This window comes from Triturus cristatus, chromosome 1_2, assembly GCF_964204655.1.
Source record: "Triturus cristatus chromosome 1_2, aTriCri1.1, whole genome shotgun sequence".
Taxonomy (NCBI): domain Eukaryota; kingdom Metazoa; phylum Chordata; class Amphibia; order Caudata; family Salamandridae; genus Triturus; species Triturus cristatus.
Window position 1 is genome coordinate 235217689 of NC_140580.1, and position 19227 is coordinate 235236915.

Here is a 19227-nt window from a genome sequence, read left to right on the forward strand (position 1 = left end):
CATCTGTAACCTCCCATGGCGACTGGCCCTTTTACTTTGGTAGTTACACAGTATCTTTTCTAAAGTCTCTAAGCACTATTTTCTTTATTGAGTTTCAGTTTCTCTTACTGCAGGCATGACGTCTTTACAATGCCATAGGTCTCACATTTAAATTAAGTCTGGGCATTGAACTCCCCTCCGCTCGCAGAGTTTGCGGAGTTTTCCACACTCCGCATTACTCGGAGATCGCAGAGTTCTGAAAAACTCTGCTTTGCGTTACAGAGCGGAGTTTTTTCCTCGTTTGCATTCGTCAATGTCATGTTGGCGAGGTCGAGTGAGGAAAATCCAACTGCTGGCAAGATTTTTCCTCTTTCACGATCGTCAACATCAAGTTGGCGAGCGCGAGTGTGGAAAATCCACCACCCAGCAAGATTTCTCAACGTGGGCGGTTAGGTTTTTTATTGCGAGTCGTCGCATATGCTCGCGACCACTCGCTTTGGGAAACCGTCCGTACTCGTTGAGACAGCTGCCGCTCGAGTAAAAATCTATTCGAGCGGCAGAAAGGAAGCAGCACCCACTTGCGCTGTGCATGGTGGCATTTACAATGATTACACAGTGCCGACAAGCACCTGGCACTGAAAATCACCGTGAACGGCATTTATCTAATGCACTCCGCTGTTCGCGGATCTCCGCGTAGTGCAGCGGAGTTCTGTTTGCACTTCACGGAGTTCGGCGTAGTGGAAACCAGCGAATTCTGCCCAGGCTTAATTTAAATGCGAGACCTATTGCATTGCAATTTTTTTTTATCTTACTTTAGTTAAAATCGCAGCACTTGCGCTTTAACTGTAAACATTTTAAGCTAAAGCGCTAGTGCTGTGATTGCTTTAAAGGTAAAGAAATATATATATATTTTTTCAATTTCTTTACTTTTGAACCAATTGTGGCACTATGCTTTAGCTTAAGATATATACAGTTAAGGCGCAAGTGCCACAATTTTAACCAAATTAAATAAAGAGAAAAAAAAAGACATGCGGCTGCCATTTTTTTCTCTTTATTAACTTTGGTTACAATTGCGACACTCGTGCTTTGGCTGTAAACATCTTAAGCTAAAGTGCGGTGCCTCGATTGCTTCAAAAGTAAATAATAGAAAAAAAGTGTTTTTCTATTTCCTTACTTTTGAAGCAATCAGGGCTCCCGCGCTTTAGCTTAAGATGTTTACAGCTAAAGGACCAGTGCCGATTGCATCCTAATGCTTGTTAGGAACTGCTGATGGACCATCCTCTGTCCTTAACAGAGAATACCCTTGTTGTAGCTAGGGAGATCCCAGTGTCTTTGCTTAAAGTACCCTTTTGTTTGTTCACTTTGTAGAGGCCCTATAATACATATAGTAAATACTTCATATCTCCGGTTATTCAAGGGACTTGTGCTCTGCTTTGAATATAAGCCCCAGGGACCTACCTATGTCTGCTATGTTGCATTTCTTTGTGTCTCCCAGGTGCTCAAATCCTCAATAAAGAGATGTGACTCCCTGCTTAGAAGAGAGGGGCGAGGAGGTGCGTGTGCATGGTGTGGGGCACATGGGTATCACAGATCTTCAGGAACACATTGCGTGAGTGTGGGAGGGGAAGAGAGGGGTTTAGGAATATGAGTGACACCCCATTCTCCTCCACTGAGTCTCAGTAACTTCCGCTACTCATCGCCCTCACCTTTAACATACACTATCAAGCGCCTAGAGACAGTCCAGCTCAAAGTGTATGCCATGTGGAATGTACACTTTTACTGGATGTATATGAGCCTCTTGGGTGCAGAGACACGCCACAGTTTACACTAATGCTATACAAGTATAAATAGGTTACCCCACAGTGGGGCCACCGTGGGCAGGGAAGGGAATTCCAAATCCCTCACCTGGAACTGGTCCAGTAATCCATCAAAGCTTTGGCTCAGTACAAGGCACTGGGTGAGTCAGGTGGTACAGCTTGAAACATGCACATTGCGTAAATCAAACCATGGAGACTTCTCTGCTATCAACATGATATTGCAACTTTATATGTAAACAAATGATCATTCAGAATTGCTTATTTTCATGTAAAAGCAGTAGCAGAGTGGCCTATTATGCTAATCTGTGGGCATATGATTAAAAATGCCTTTGCCAAGTTAATAAGGGTGGGTTTACATAACCCACTCTTCGCTGTTGACGATTCACCTCCCCTGGATATCATCTTGACATTTATACATCTGTTTAGGCTGGCAGATCTTCCTTACATTTTGTACACTAAATATGCATTATAGGAGCTGAGAGATGTATGGGGCTGTGTGGCACAGTATGCAGGTGCCAATAGCATGTATGTCCATGTGGGTGGTTGACAGGTTTGAACCCTTTCTGGGTTGGGCAGTAAGGATGGAGCAGGCAGCCCGCCCATGAAACAGTGATGCATACTTGTCGTGTTTCACAGCTGTGGTTCCTGGTGGAAGGCAGTCTGGTCTCCTTTCCATTTTTTGCAGGGTGCTGGAGAGAGGTTTTCTTTCAAGGGAGCTTTGGGCAACTTCACAAGTGGGGTGATTCTGTTCTCATGATATGAAGTCTCAGACCTTGAACCTGCTGACAATGTTGTGCCCTTTAAATTAATTTGCAGGCCTTGCTCATTTTAGATGTGTTCTTCTGTAAACCTGTTTGCCTTTTTAGCATTATGACATGTTTTGGGGGGACAGAATTAACTACTAATGCCAAATGGGCCTGCTCAAAACTTTTTAGTCCTCTCCCGCCACCCCTCCCTCCTTCTCGCACCCATGTCACTTCCAAAAAATAGACATCAAGCTGTGGGGCTTTAAAATCAGCTTGCATGCTGGCAGCTTGTCTCTTTTTGCCAACTAAAAACCAATTAATGAAACAAAACAATATGCTGACATGCTTCCTTTCCAAGCTACATTAACCCTAACAAACAAAAGACCCACTCCCTTTCAAATCTGTGTAAAGCCTGCAATAAATAAACACCTATAATAGGACATGCCGCCTTTCGTCTTGTATATTGGCACATGGTTGTCCTTTAAATATAGAATGCTCTATAACATAGCTTAAAAACATTGGCAAAGCTGATAGCTCTGGCTGAACACTTATAAGGTCCCAAAGGCGAGACCTATTGGATATGCCAATGCTTGTTTTAGTGGTGAAGAGACTTCTTAGATGCAACTTAAGGCTGCTGGCATAATGTTACCTACATTCAATTTTTATCTGTAGTAACAGAATGTAGTCCTGGAATGAATTATAAATTCCTTTCCCACAGTTAAAAAGAGTCTTTCATTTCTAACTCAGCCTGAGAGGGAGATGAGGTGGTCCAGCAGTAGGAGTAGGACGTTCAGGAGATTGCTTCAGGGGAATCTGAAGAGGAGGAGGATCCCCCAATGAAATCCAGCATCGGGAGACTCAAAACAGCAGCAAAGTTTGTACAATGCACCCTATGTGATAAAACTCTATCTAGAGGCACCAGTAAAAAGTATGCTTGTGGGACGACATCAATGTTGTACCATCTAAAAACCCTCCATCGAAATCAGCTGAAAAAAGCACAAAGGGAGAAAGAGAGATGAGGAGCATCTGAAATAGGATGAATATGAAATGTGCTGGATTATTTTGAGTGCATTGCCCTGCTACTCAATGTGCACATGCATGAGTATGTTTCTAAAACTGAAAAAAACAATTGTCACTTATTCAAAGCACAAAACCTACATAATTGTTTTTTCAAAGCATAAAACCTACGTAGTTTCTTAACTATTTGTTGTGTATTTAAACATGCATCCAGCATTCCTCAAAGAAAGGTTACAGGCTAAGTGAAAGTAGCACAGGAACTCTCTCAAGACACTCTGCAAGACTAACCCTTGTCAATTTTAAACAGAGCATGTTTAAAGAAATGCACCATCCTCATGTTGTGTTTCGATTTAGATACCCGTATATAGGTTTCCCTGAATCATGTCATCATATAGGCACAAATCGCATTGCCCTTATTTAGGCATAGAATCCCAGTCCTTATTTAGGCATTAGCCATGCAATCCAAATACAGGCATGGTCACCTACATCCGTCCATCCCACGTCACAACGAGTTCTTAGAAACCAGACTCTTAGGCCGAACGGGACTTTCCCTAGCTAGGATTATTGATTTCTCCAAGAACTCATCTATTATGCATGAACTACTATTCCTTATGGGTTCATCCATGACGTCTTCCTCTGCCCGACTTTACGTCAATGCTAGCATTCCAAAGCACCTTCCAGGTATAAATATACCTTCCCTTACCATGGCAAACCACGGCATGACTTAGCACGACTTGACTGCACGGTTTGCCACGGCAAGTTCGGAAGAGACCAGATCCCGGCCTGACGCACTGACCAGACGCAGTCATCCCTGCTCGCAGAGAATCCAACTTCCAGTGTTCTGACTCCCTTCCCGGGGTGTTAGAGTTTGAGACCCGGAAAGAGATTCCCACCTCTCTCATTCTAAAGGTATGGAGCTGACTAGAACCTAGAGGGACTCTCGGCATACTAAACTTAGTATATACCATACTATAAGAAACAGCACCTACTTCTTACCTCGCACTACACTTAGGTTAGGTTCACTGGGGTAGAACTATTTAGAAGCATCAGATGAGTATTCACTTTTTAGCTTGTGTTATTTATGTATGAATATATGAATATATGTCATAGCTAAAAGACAATGCTATTGCAGTATTATTTCTTCTTACTGCTTGCGCTGTGCATATTATGTCTTGCTTACTGTCTAATGATTGTAACAGCTCATATCTCTTACACGAGAAACAAGACTGTTCAATAAACCATTTTGTCGAAACGCCTGTCTATCTATTTCTGTGTAACTCTGGAGAAACTTTGCATGCACGATTGACTGCGTGAAACTGTTATCTATTGTTTCCACGATTCTGAGACGCATTCCGATTCTAAGGGAAACAAAGTTGTCATGTTAATACAGTTGTCAGAAACTAGTCCCTTCTTGTTCATTTGAGAAGTTTCTAGTGACCTCTGAGTTAGCTGGCACTAACAACTAATTAAGTTTAATGTACTCGATAGGAGCATACTGACCTTAGTCCTATGCAAAAACTATAGTGTATATTATTCCAATGCACAGGGCCTATAAGGGAAATAGGAACTACACTACACTCACAATACACATAAAATGTTAAATAGACTTAATGAACATAGATCATCTTGTAAGCATATGTGCGATTTCAGAATAGATATACACCTTCATGTCATCTTTCCAAAAATATATGGTTCTCTGCATGTTTAAGTAAACTCAAGAGTCTCATCGTAAATATAACTATCTACAACCACAAAAAACATATCTCATCATCTAAGAATATGCAAACCAGTAATAAAGGTTGCAAACCACATTGACAAACACTTCCTAAAACATCCCTAACAAGTATTATTATATCATAATTTATATACAGGTACAGCACATTTTCTTATCTTTTATTTGTGACTACACTACTCCTGTTTAATAATGTGACTAGAAGTACTAAAGTTCCCAGAATGCAAATAACATAGATCTGTCTGTCCTGCATATAATACTTAGACATTTAAAACATTGACATTACTCAGTGAAACTTTCGACAGTACTATATTGTTGTTTTTCAATAAGGTACACAAAGGAGTACAGAGACACAAATTCATGTTCCTCTTCCAAAACATTTGGTACTAACATCTAAAAGACATACTTGACAAGTAACATACACTATAGTCACCTATCTTAACATATGTAAAACCACACACACTGCCATTCACAGTTCATCTTATATATATTTTTGATATGACTGTTATTTTTTTTTAATCAAAGTTCCATGTGCATCTTCTTTTTTAATGTCATGTTTTTAAATGGTTAAAATGTTATATGCATACCTGTGAATTGAGTTCATGGATTGTGTTGTTGTTTTAGCTCTTTTTGGAAAGTTTTGACACTGTTAGATTTTGTAAAAAACAAGCACAAGAATGATACACCACTCACATAGAAAGCAAGCATAAAATGCCAACCTCTTCAACTTTGCACTCAATGATAATGCGAAAGGCAGCAACTGAAATCATGTCTCTCATTTTAGACCAATCTATGTCCACTTGTGAATGGTTAATATCTCCTAACCCTTTCCCTCTCTTTCAAAAAGGGATTCCTGTCCATGCATGTTCGCAATGTTTTCACGATCATTGCAGGGAAATCACAAACAAAAAACAGGAGTCAAATGTATATTTAACTTCAGTTTTTTAAAATGTAAATACTGCACAACAGTTTATTACATAGTGCCATGTTGGAAATTAAAGTGTATCATTAGTTAAATTGTGTCAAAACTCCTCTACTTATTAAAAAATGTTCTGTCTCTTTAACACCCTTCCTCCCAATACACTCTTAGCTCAGAGTATGTAGCACCCCAGTGGAACCAGTAGTACACAAGTTCACAGCTTCAAAAGCATATCTATGGCTGTATTACATGTCAAACAATAACCAATTGCCAATAATAGGACTTCTTGCTAATGCATCCAACACACTACCTCATTTTATTCACCTACAAGCTGACAGCTTCTTAACCAAATATATATATATTTTTTTTTTAAAGAAAACACCCCCATTTTAACAGCTTTTCATTTACTGACTCATTCAGCTCCAGCCTTCTCCTGACTGATATTGCTCCTTCACTTCAAAGTGCTTAGAGTGTGGATTGTGGGACAGGGCTATGACTGTTGGGCTGGTGAGACTGCAAAAAAGAGAAGTATTGACAGAGACGGGTTTGGCTAATGTGGACATTTCTAGGATTGGGCAGAGAGGATTAAAGTGTCATCAGTTGCTGCCTTTCATTTAAAGCATTGTGGATTTACCCGCCCCGACCTCACAATTGTGCACTATGGTGGCAATGACCTAGGCGCAATGACTGGGGTAGGACTGGAAATCCCAATGAAGGATACCTTTATTGAATTGATGTTGCTTTTCCCTCACACGGTCTTGGTGTACTTAAACATATGTCAAAGACAAAAATGGAAGTGGTCTAATCCCTTCTGCCCATAGATTGACAAAGCTAAGAAACATGTTAATAAAACAGTTTCTGCATTCCTCAGAGACCATACCATGGGCGCAATCTATAACAACAGCCTGCGTTTTGACATGCATGACATTTATAGAAAAGACGGAGTGCACTTTACAGATGAAGACAACAGGGTGTTTCGAAGTAACCTGAAACTCTGCATCCGGTCTCATGTGTAGCTGTCATACACACACAATCAACACAAAGGCTCTTGTCAGAGCCACCCAAGTACCTGAAATATTTTTTTTTAATAAAGATCCTTTTTTCAAAGTTTTTTAGAATCTTACCAACAATGTCGTGATGGTCAGGGATACGTCCTGAAGTCACAAAACAAAAGCAGACATTCAACGCCCACCAACACAGGCAAAAACAATAACTAAAAAATTCCATCATCGCACTACACATATTACTATATACATGGTTCCTTAAAAAATATATTTAAACACATGTTTTTGTACTATGTTTGTTGAATAAACATCTTTGAAACCTTCTTTCCGTTTTCGTGCTTATTCAGGGTGTCGCACCCAGTCCGCAACTACCATCGCCGAGCTCGCCGCACCCCACGCCATCACCTCCATGGACAACATTCTACTCGGAGACCTGAACTTCCACCTCGACAACTACGACGTCCCCGACTCCACCACTCTCCTCAACAACCTCACCAACCTCGGACTGAAGCAGCTGGTCAACACGCCCACTCACAAAGCTGGACACACCCTCGACCTTATCGTTGGAGGGACAAAAATCTGCTTCAGCCACACCACCCAGCCCCTCTGGACGGACCACCACTGCGTCCACTTCACTTTCAATACCAACACCACAACCAAGCTCCCCCACGCCCGCCACGAAGAAACTGGAGCAAGGTAACAGAGTAACACCTCAACACCACCCTCCTCCAAGACCCCCCCAGCGCCAAGACTGACACCAACTCCGCAGCCATGGAATTTCACCGCTAGATCTCCTGCTGCGCCGACAAGCTTGCACCCCTCCGCCACCCCGCCAAACAACGCCCTCTGAAGGCCGCCTGGTTCACCACAGAACTGCAAGAAGCTGGATGCTCCTGCAGACGCCTAGAGAAAACCTGGCAAAACCAGAAAACCACTGAAACACTGGACAACCACAGGATCGCCCTGAAAGAATACCACCAGCGCATAAGAGACACCAAAAGGACCTTCATAAGAAACAAAGTCCAGACCAATGCCAAGGAACTGTTCAATGTCATACAGCAGTTCGCGAAACCCCCCAGCGAAGCCACGGAGGTCACTCCTTCCCAGGAACTCTGTAACAAGCTCAGCTCCTACTTCCATCTGAAGATCAAGGTCCTCTATGACATCACCCCCCCATGTCGCCGATAAGCCATCCATCAAGACCTGGAATCCCGCCACTGTAGAACACATCACCGGGACCATGAAGAAATCCCATTCAGGAGCCCCTACAGACCCCTGCCCACCACACATATTCCACAGGGCCGCCATCGCACCTGAACTAGGACGGACCATCAACGCCTCCTTCATGTCCGGCATCTTCCCAGATGACTGGAAGTGGGCGGAGGTTAAACCCCTCCTCAAGAAGCCAACGGCCGAAACAACAGACCAGAAAAACTACCAGCCCATCTCTCTCCTCCCCTTCGAGGCCAAAGTCACCGAGAGACTCGTAAACGCCTAACTGACCGCCTTCCTCGAAGAGAACTCCATCCTGGACGCCTCCCAGTCTGGATTCCGCAGCAACCACAGCACCAAGACTGCCCTCCTCACAGCCACCGACAACATCCGCATGCTACTCGACTAGGGACACACTGCGGGCCTCATCCTCCTAGACCTCTCCACAGCCTTCGACACTGTCTCACACCTCACACTCACAGCCAGATTTCATGACGTGGGGATACAAGGAACCGCCCTCGACTGGATCCAATCCTTTCTCTCCGGCCGAAACCCAGAGGATCAGACTCCCTCCCTTCCTCTCTGGACCCACCGATATCAATTGCGGAGTACCCCAAGGATCATCGCTCAGCCCCATGCTCTTCAACATCTACATGGCCCCCCTCACCGCCATTGTCAGACAGCATGGGCTCAGCATTGTATCCTACGCTGACGACACCCAGCTCATCCTCTCACTCACAAAGAAGCCCGAAGACACCAGACGCTGTTTCCATGAAGGAATGAAGAACGTGGCAGCCTGGATGAAAGACAGCTGTTTGAAGCTCAACTCAGAGAAGCCCGAAGTCCTCATCCTCGGACCCTGCACCTCCGCTGGGACAACACCTGGTGGCCCTCTGCCCTCAGCAACCCACCCACCCCTACAGACAACAAACGAAACCTTGGCATCATCCTCAACTCCACCCTCTCCATGAACCACCAGATCAACACTGACGCCTACACCAGCTTCAACTGCCTACGCATCCTCCGCAAGACTTTCAAATGGATCCCCCCGACTGCAGAAGGATCGTCACCCAAGCACTCATAACCAGCAGACTCGACTACGGCAACTCCCAAACCGTCCAGACCTTAGTGCATTTGTGAGTGGGTGCAAGTAGTACATACATGGGTCTCTGAGTGAATTTGTAAGTCAGTGCATTAGTGTCTGAGTGGGTATGTGAGTGGATGTATGTGTGTCGAAGTGGATATGTAAGTAGGTACATGTGTCTGTGACCAGCAAGGCTGTGTATATATAGATGTATTTTGTTTCATAGTTTCACCACTATTTGCAATGTCACAGTGATATATTACTGACCTCCCTGTGATGGTACACAAGGGGTTGCACTGGTAGTCATCGTGAATATCGCGTGTGATTAAAAAAATCCATTTTGGGCACATAACTTGTCACTAACACCCCCAGTTCTTAAACATGGGGTCAGAGTACCTACACCCTGACCCCTTATGTTAGCTTTCACAGAAATTTCCAGCCTTCGGACCGTTCCTGATCAATAAAATGGCAGCCGCAACTTTATGTTCAGGTTGCGTCCAGCCAATCACAGCATTCCCGTTGGGGCGCAAATTCATGATTGACCGTGAAATAGTTGTGAAATGTCTGTGGCCAGAGATATCACTATAATTTTCAACTTATATTTCTTAAAAACTGGTGAACGGATTTGCACCAAATAAAGAAAAGCACAATCTGTGTAACAACATCTCACATTCAGCCAAATTTGGTGTAATTCCTTCCAAAGCTTCGGTCTGTAGGTTCAACAACGCATTCCTATAGGAATTAAAATGGGAAAACACATTTTCTTTTAACACCCTTTTTCTCAGCCCCCACTTATTGGGCCACCGCAACACTTCCCATGCACAAGAGAACTTACTTTTATACATTTTAGGGAAAATTTCATAAAGATTCATCAAACGGCACAAAAGTTATAGGCAAGTCAAAAATGCTTTTCCTATAGAAACTAGGACCTAACTATAACAACCTACAGGTGACTGCCAGTAGGTAATAGATATATAACCTACTGGCGGTCACCAGTAGGTAGTTATAGTTAGGACCTAGATTCCATAGACAAGGCATTGTTGTTTTGCTAATAACTCTGGCACCATTTGACAAATCTTCACTCAATTTTGAAAACTAGTATGCCAATCACTTTAGCTGCTGTCTGGAAAGTTTCAGGGTGATTCATCAAATGGGGGCTAAGAAAAAGGGGGGTCCCAAAAGACAATTTTCCAATGCAATTTCCCATGGGGTGTTTAGACACGACTACGCCCGAACCGCAGAGTGGAATTATGCCAGATTTGGCAGAAAGCTAGATCTTGGTCTAGAATGATCTGTTTTTGTAATTTTTTATAAATCTGTTCCGTTTTGGAGTAATTAAAGAAAAGATCTCTAGAGATGTGAATCCTCCATGGATTTAACAGATTTCATGGTGAGATCTGATTGGCTGCCAATACTTCAATCAGGAAGTGTTGCCATCTTGGGACTTGGGACTTGGAACTCAGCCTGGTGGGGCATGAGTTATAGTTACCTTAGGGCATGAGTTATAGTTACCTAAGATAACTATAACTGATGAATGTCAATGGTTTTGCGTGTGTGAAATCTGAATGTAACTATAACATCCATGTAACTTTTCTTATTTTCAATGAATATATATTTATACATATATGCATGTGTGTATACTTATGTCATGCCAGTAAAAATAAATGTGGCCCAATAACACGTTATCTAGGATAACTGTAGCTATCAAAGCATATTTACAAATGTATTACTACAGGCAATGGTCACATTCTAGTTTATTACCACAGTATAGCAAAACTAACATGAGACAAACCTTTTTACTGCCTTACGCATTACTTCTAGCATTTTTTGGAAAACTTGAGACTGGCGAAAAAGCTACAGTTGCCTCTCAAAGGGATATTTTGTGATAAATTCTATCAATCCCAAAAGCTATTTCGCATGGACTAACCATCTGATGCTTAACAGCACAGTCAAATTTGTTGACTTTACATTTGATACTTATACGGGTATTAATAATAACAATTGTTCAATATTTTGTAATAATGCCTACCAACAACATTAAGGTCCAGGTTAAATGCATTTTGTCCAGCCTTGTTTGTTGCAATGCATGTATATATTCCAGCATCATTTCGCATCACAGGATCAATAATTAAAGAGTGAATTCCATTTTCTCTTATCAGCAGTCGGTGAGTTGCATCAGCTGTGACAGGTTTGCCATCCAAAAGCCACGAGAGTTCTGGTGTTGGTAAACCACTCACCTAATGATCAAAATAAAACAGTAACAGGTTAAATTTTCCCCTTAACTAATGTAGGATATATTCTGAGTGGTAAAAATAAAAATACACCCCACAAACTGAGAAAAGTAATTTTGAAAAACCTAAGCAACTCAGTTCTCTTCAAATTCAGCTTGTTCTTAGAAAGCTTAGCACCGCTCACTGTGGCAGTTCATCTTCTTGTCCAGTCACATACCATGCTATACAAATGATAACTTTGTTGCTGAATTGAGATATTTGTTTCACAGTACATTTTCCCATGTTTTTTAGGTACAGTCTTTTCAGGATTGTGGGCCTGCAGGCAAATCTTCAAATACTGAGGGCCTGATTCAAAAATGCGACTTACACTTTTCAGTAATTTACACTTTTGATTAAGTAGATTTACTACATTTAGGCTATTCATAAAATCCCAGTATAAATTTACTCTATAAGTGTTACTTAATTGCCTCCACTAAATCAGAGTGATTGGGAGCTATTCACAGACTACATTTTGCAGTATGTTTGTAGTACTACAAACTTACTACAAAGGGGCCGATTCCGAGCCGGGTCGGAAGGGCACCGAAAGCGATCCAGCCGGAAAAACTACGAGCCGTACGCGTGTTTTCCGGCCGACTCGTACAGCTGTACGAGCGAGCAAGTACGATGCGAGCTACATGAAATTCACCGACTGAGTCGTTTCCGGGTCCGAACCGCTCCGTACGTCTCGGTCGTAAGCTAACCGTGGCGTACAATGGATGCGATTCACGACCGAGCCAGTACGATGCACACATCGGACAGCCTGTTCGAGCCGGAGTGTCTGGCTCGCAAATCGTCCGGGTGGTTGCCTTTGGGGGTCCGCGTCGGACCCCGTCACCCGCAGCCCTACGACTCGGGCACAAGGGGAGACCCATGGGTCTCCCCAACACAGGCATGTACGGTGCGAATGGCACCGATGCGTACCCACTGTAGGGGGCGCACTTGTCCGCGATGTACCCATTCAGTCAATGGGAGCCCATGTACGCGTCGTACGACTGACTCCCATTGACTTCTATGGGAGTCCAACCGAACCGAGTCCAGCAGCACACGGCCGCATCGTACTCGCTCGGTCGGACTGCAGGACTCTGGCTCGGTCGGAAAACACTCCGGATCCGGCTCGGTCGGAGGGCTTTCCGACCCGGATCGGAATCGGACCCAAAATGTTATTCACAAACATTTTGTAGTACTACATAATCCATGAGGCTATTGATAAAGGTAAATTTCACTTTTCAGTAATATGCACGTGTAATTTAGTCCTACACTTTTGAGTGGTATTCAGACAGAATATCGAGTTGGAAATGTCGACTTCCACAAATGTTGAGGTTGGAAATATCGTGACAGAAATATTGACAGCAAGAATATTGTGGTCAAGAATATCAAATTTAAGGTAAGAAATATAGTTTTCAAAAATATAGTTGTCATTAATATCATTTGCAAAAATATAGTTGTTTAAAATATCAATTTTTTAATTAGTGTTATGTATTTGAGATATTTGAAATGTATGTCATGTATAAGTATTGTTTAAGTTTTTTAATGTGTGTTACATTTTTAGTAGTTTTTAAATTTATTTTAAGTACATTTTGGGTTTTATAGTTCCGTAGCGGGTTGTGGGCTAATAGGGGAATAGGGTGGGAAGTAATCTAATTGTGATACATTCATGATTATTTTTTATTTATTAATATTAATTTAATTGAGATTTCATGGTGTTAATTGTGGGAAGTGATGTATTTGTAATTAAATAATAATTGATTATTAATTAATATCAATTAATTAGTTGGTCATTAATTTTGGTAATTGTGTAATTATTTTAAGGGTGGGTTGTGGGGTTTATAGGGATACAGGGTGAGAAGTAATTTATTTGTAATGAATAATTAATTGTTATTTAGAGTTAATTAATTAATTGGTAATTAATTATGGTAATTGTATAATTTATTTTAGGTACAAGTTGTGGTGGTTATAGGGGTAATGGGTGGGAAGTAATTTTTTAATAATAATAAGTCATTGTTAATTTATATTGATCAATTGATTGAAAATTAACAATGGAAATTGTGTAATTAATTGTAGTTGCAGTTTGTGAGGTTGATAGGGGTAAAGGGTTGAAGTAATGTATGTTTAATTAAATAATAATTATGTGTAATTCATATTAATTAATGGATTGTAAATTAATTATGGAAATTGTGTAATCAATCTTAGGTGTTGGTTGTGGGTTTCACAGGGGTAAAGAGTGGGAAGTAATTTATGTTTAATTAATTAATTAGTTGATCATTAATATGAATGAATGATTTGATATTTAATTAGGGTATTTACTTATATAGGGTTAAAGTGTGGGGAGGAGAGGAAATTAATTTTACTTACTTTATAATTAGTAGTTAAATATTATTAGTTTTGTAATTGATTCCGTTTTAATTGTGTAATTAATTTTTTTACAGTTCAATTTTTGCTGTGGGTTGTGGGGATTATAGGGGTAAAGTGTGGGAAGTTAATTTGTTATTATGAGTTTTAATTTTTTTTTTTAATTAATAATATTTCTTTAATTGGTAATAATTATATTAATTATGGATGTACATTTAAAAACAAAAATAGATGTGGGTTGTGAATTGTGTGGTGTTATAGGGTAGAAAATAAAAAAGTACATTTATGCAATATTTAATGTTTTTGTTTTTAAATAATTTCTAATAAAAATATTTATTTGTTTGAAAGTTATTTTTTATTTTATGTAATATAATATTTGTAGGTATTTGTCATATGTAGTTAACATTTTAATGTTTATTTTAAATGTTATAATATGAAATATATTTGCATTAAAATTTTTAGCATATTTATATATTTATTTTGTTTTTTAAATATTTTTGTTGTTAATATTTTGTTTGTTTGTAATTTTGAACAGGCTGGAGTGGAAATATTAATCGTTACCCCTCCGCAATCCAACACTTTCCCTACTGTTGCACTCACTGGAGTAGGAATATTAATTTTTACCCCTCCACTATCCATCACTTTCCCTACTGTTACACTCACTGGAGTGGGAATAGTAATTTTTACCCCTCCGCTATCCAGCACTTTCCCTTCTGTTGCACTGACTGAAGTGGGAAATTTAAGTTTGAAGATTTTTAAATAGTTTACTGTTTTAATTTATAATACGATTTTTTTATTAGCTTTTATGCTATTGGTACATATATGTATATATATAACCTACTGGCGGTCGCCAGTAGGTAGTTATAGTTAGGACCTATTATCCATAGGAAATCGGCAACATTCTATTTGGAATAACTTTGGCGCCGGTTGACGAATCTTCGCAAAATTTTATAAACTGGTGGGGCTCTACAGTCTGCTCCTATCCTGAAAGTCTCGGTGTGATTCGTGATGCGGGGGCCTGAGAAAAAAGGGGGGTCCCAAAACGTGTTTTCCCCATGCAATTTTTCATGGGAACCTTTAATCGCAGCTACAGCCCGAACTGCTGAACGGAATTCCACCAAATTTGGCAAAAAGGTAGCCCTTGGTTCAGAGTCGTGACTTTTTGTTAAATGGTGTAAATCTGTTCAGTAGCTTTTTAGATATTAAAGGAAAAAAAGATAGATATATCTTGGCGGAGCCTAACCACTCATCTCATCGTGAGATCTGATTGGCTGTCAGCACTTCATCCAAAAAGTGTTGGCAGACATCTTGGGACCAATATACATGATAGCACCTCATTAAAAAGCATTGCAGTTAATAGGTTTTAAGAATTTAGTTACATTATAAATCATTTGTTGATGGTACCATACTCAATTTAGGAAATGTGGTGTGATCTAAGGTGATTTTACCATGTGAAAAAGCCTTCTGCTGGGATATCATGATTCATGTTTGAGAGAAAACTATTTTCCCATGCTTTTCTCACAGAGGTTTGGAAGGTGATCTATAAGCTAAACTGAGAGCATATTTTCTGTAAATTCACATTATCTTTCTCAGTCATGTGAGAATGAAGTCTGACGTTCTCAGTAAAACATGTACATCCAACAAGGGCAGAGACTGTCAGTTGATTCCTTTGTGTTCTACTGCAGCTTCCCAGAGTGTTCTAAAGAACAACTAGAGCGCTAACAGTACTACTTATGACAAACGTATGGCACAACTGAAGCCATCTTGTTTGGAATAAAGTGGTAACTCTTAAAACATTTAACTTAAAAAGGAACAAAATGAGGGGGTTCATTTTGCCATAGAAAGTATGATTAGTGCTGCAGAAAGAAATATTAGGGCACATTTTGAGTGACTTCTCAAATCCTCTTCTATTTCATTAAAAAATTCTGACATGCAGACTGAAACATGCACTTTCAATACCAGCAGCAGACTTCCCTGGTGAGCAGTAGCTTTACTACAGTGATCTAATAAGCAACTAGAGCGCTAACATTCTGAATTTATGGCAAATGTGTGACACATCTGAATGCCTTCTTGATTGGAATAAAGTGGCAACTCTTAAAACTCTTAATTTAAAAAGGAACACAATGAGGGGGTTAATTTTGCCATAGAAAGTATGATTAGTACTGCTGAAAGAAAAATGAGGGCACATTTTGAGTGACTTCTCAAATCCTCTTCTATTTCATTAAAAATTCTGACATGCAGACTGAAACATGCTCTTTCAATACCAGCAGCAGACCTGCCTGGTGAGCAGTAGCTTTACTACAGTGATCTAATGAGCAACTAGAGTGCTAACATTCTGAACTTATGGCAAATGTGTGACACATCTCAATGCCTTCTTGATGGAATCAAAGTAAAAAACTGAAAGTATTCCTACTGAAGAGACTGTAGTAAATGAGGAAATTAGGAAACTTCATAACAAATAAGTCTCCCAAGAAGACCACCAGAGACAAAAGAGCCCAAATGTAGCACACATATCACCCAGATGTAGCCCAAGTATAGCCCAATGACAGAATGTCCCAGAATGTTCTAAAGAACAACTAGAGCGCTAACAGTCTTACTTATGACAAAAGTATGGCACATTTATATAAACCGCCGCAATGGAGCGCCCACCGCTAGCTCCATTCACCCCAGTGGGTGCAAGTAAGTACTTGTTAAACGGATGATCTCTAGACCCGATACATGTCCCGGGTTTTAAAATATCGCCCGAGACATGGCTCGGGTTTCGGGATAACTTCCCTCCTCAGTAGAGAAAATAGTTAGGGGTGGAAGAGAGGGACGCCAAGCAACCGTCAAGGGCCTCAGTGCCCGTACAGGCACGCAGGTGCGTCGTCCAGGAGCTTGTCAGCTCAAAGCTCAAGGGAGCCATTTATATAAACCACCGCAATGGAGCGCACACTGCTAGCTCCTCCTCCGGGTTGCCCCATGGGAAGCTGGTACATGAAGTTCTTGAGTGGTTCACCCCAGTGGGTGCAAGTAAGTACTTGTTAAACGGATGATCTCTAGACCCGATACATGTCCCGGGTTTTAGAATATCGCCCGAGACATGGCTCGGGTTTCGGGATAACTTCCCTCCTCAGTAGAGAAAATAGTTAGGGGTGGAAGAGAGCTTTGAGCTGACGAGTTCCTGGACGACGCACCTGCGTGCCTGTGCGGGCACTGAGGCCCTTGACGGTTGCTTGGCGGCCCTCTCTTCCACCCCTAACTATTTTCTCTACTGAGGAGGGAAGTTATCCCGAAACCCGAGCCATGTCTCGGGCGATATTTTAAAACCCGGGACATGTATCGGGTCTAGAGATCATCAACAAGTACTTACTTGCACCCACTGGGGTGAACCACTTAAGAACTTCATGCACCAGCTTCCCATGGGGCGACCCGGAGGAGGAGCTAGCGGTGTGCGCTCCATTTCGGTTGTTTACAAAAGTATGGCACACCTGAAGCCATCTTGATTGGAATAAAGTGGTAACACATACAACATTTAATTTGCAAAGGAACAAAATTAGGGGGTTCATATTGCCATAGAAATTATGATTAGTGCTGCAGCAAGAAAAATTAGGGCACATTTTGACTTCTCAAATCCTCTTCTATTTCATTAAAAAATTCTGACATGCTGACTGAAACATGCACTTTGAATACCAGCAGCAGACTTCCCTGATGAGCAGTAGCTTTACTATAGTGATCTAATGAGCAACTAGAGTGCTAACATTCAGATTTTATGGCAAATGCGTGACACATCTGAATGCCTTCTTGATGGAACCAAAGTAAACAAGCATTGAAAATGCAATAGGTCTTGCCCTCGTTTAAGTTAAAGCAATTCTGTTTGTAATTAGGTGGCTTTTTAGCTTTGCTTGTATTAGTGTTTTTCAAACTTTCATGTACATAACATACATATGTATGCATATATCTATATGTATATGTATGCATGCATTTATATTTATATTTATATAGATATGCAGATTATATATATGCTTATATATGTATGTATATACATATTCAGTGAAAAAACCATAGGTTTCAGAGACGTTATAGTTAGAAATTAGCATTTAAAAAACCTTAGAAATTCACAGAAAAAGCCATAGGTTTCAGGGGTGTTATAGTTAGCTGGCCATTTAATCCGTAGAAAACCATAGAAATTCCTCCATTATAGTTAGTTCTGCTAATTATAACTTGCGCGCCCGCAATGCACTGCTGATGATGTCACATATTGCATCATTCATGACATGGTCAGTGACATCACTGATGACATCACTGATGACATCTCAAATGACATCACTGATGACATCATCCAGTGAATGTGGTTTAGTTTGAAATTTAAATATGTATTATATATATATATATATATATACCAATCTGTATTGAAGATTGAGTGGATATATAACTGTCTGGATGGAGGATTTAGTAGCTGTCTGACTGTCTGTTTAAGTGAGTAATTAAAAGTGTCTCACTTAATACATGGATTAGTAACTAAACTATGTGAATGTGTGCATCACTGTCTCTGTTGTTGTATAACATGCTGCATCAGTTGGTCACTAACTACATGAGTGTGTATATTTGTTATTGATTAGTTGGGTGAGTATTTGTATGGGACACTGAGTTTGTGTGTGGTTGGATGGGGTGTGTGTAACTCTATGCATAGATGTGTGAATAGCTGATTGACAGGTGTATAGGTTTAAGAGTGCATGTGGAAACAGTTGTTTGGGTGACTGATAGTATTTATTTGTGTGTTGGTGAGTGAATATATGTTTTAGTTGTACATCTTCAACAAAGTAAAAAAATATAAGGCATTGTATGTGAGAGTTGGTCTATATAAATAAGTATGTGTAAGAGTCAGTGATTGTGAGAGTAACTATATGAATGAGTGTATGATTGTAATGGTGATTTTTTAACATATTAACTATGAGTTGCTATGTGTTTGAATAAATGAGGTGTTGTTGGATAATTGTGTAAGTGATTAAATGTTAGTGTGATTAATTTTTTTCATGAGTGAGTAGGATGACTGCATAACCGACTAAGATGACTGCTGATGTGTCAATGTCTATATATGTGTATAAGTGCATTTGAT

At 40.5% G+C, this 19227-nt stretch overlaps 1 protein-coding gene across 5 annotated transcripts in view; it reads right to left on the bottom strand.

Moving 5' to 3' along the window:
• The window catches only part of MYPN (myopalladin), a 2601563-nt gene that overhangs the window by 331825 nt on the left and 2250511 nt on the right, over positions 1 to 19227 (bottom strand). For all 5 annotated transcript variants that reach the window (XM_085603535.1, XM_085603537.1, XM_085603533.1 and 2 more), the window contains one exon: positions 11540 to 11747. In XM_085603535.1, the coding sequence (XP_085459661.1) occupies positions 11540 to 11747 (208 nt within the window). The remainder of the gene's footprint in view (positions 1 to 11539; positions 11748 to 19227) is intronic.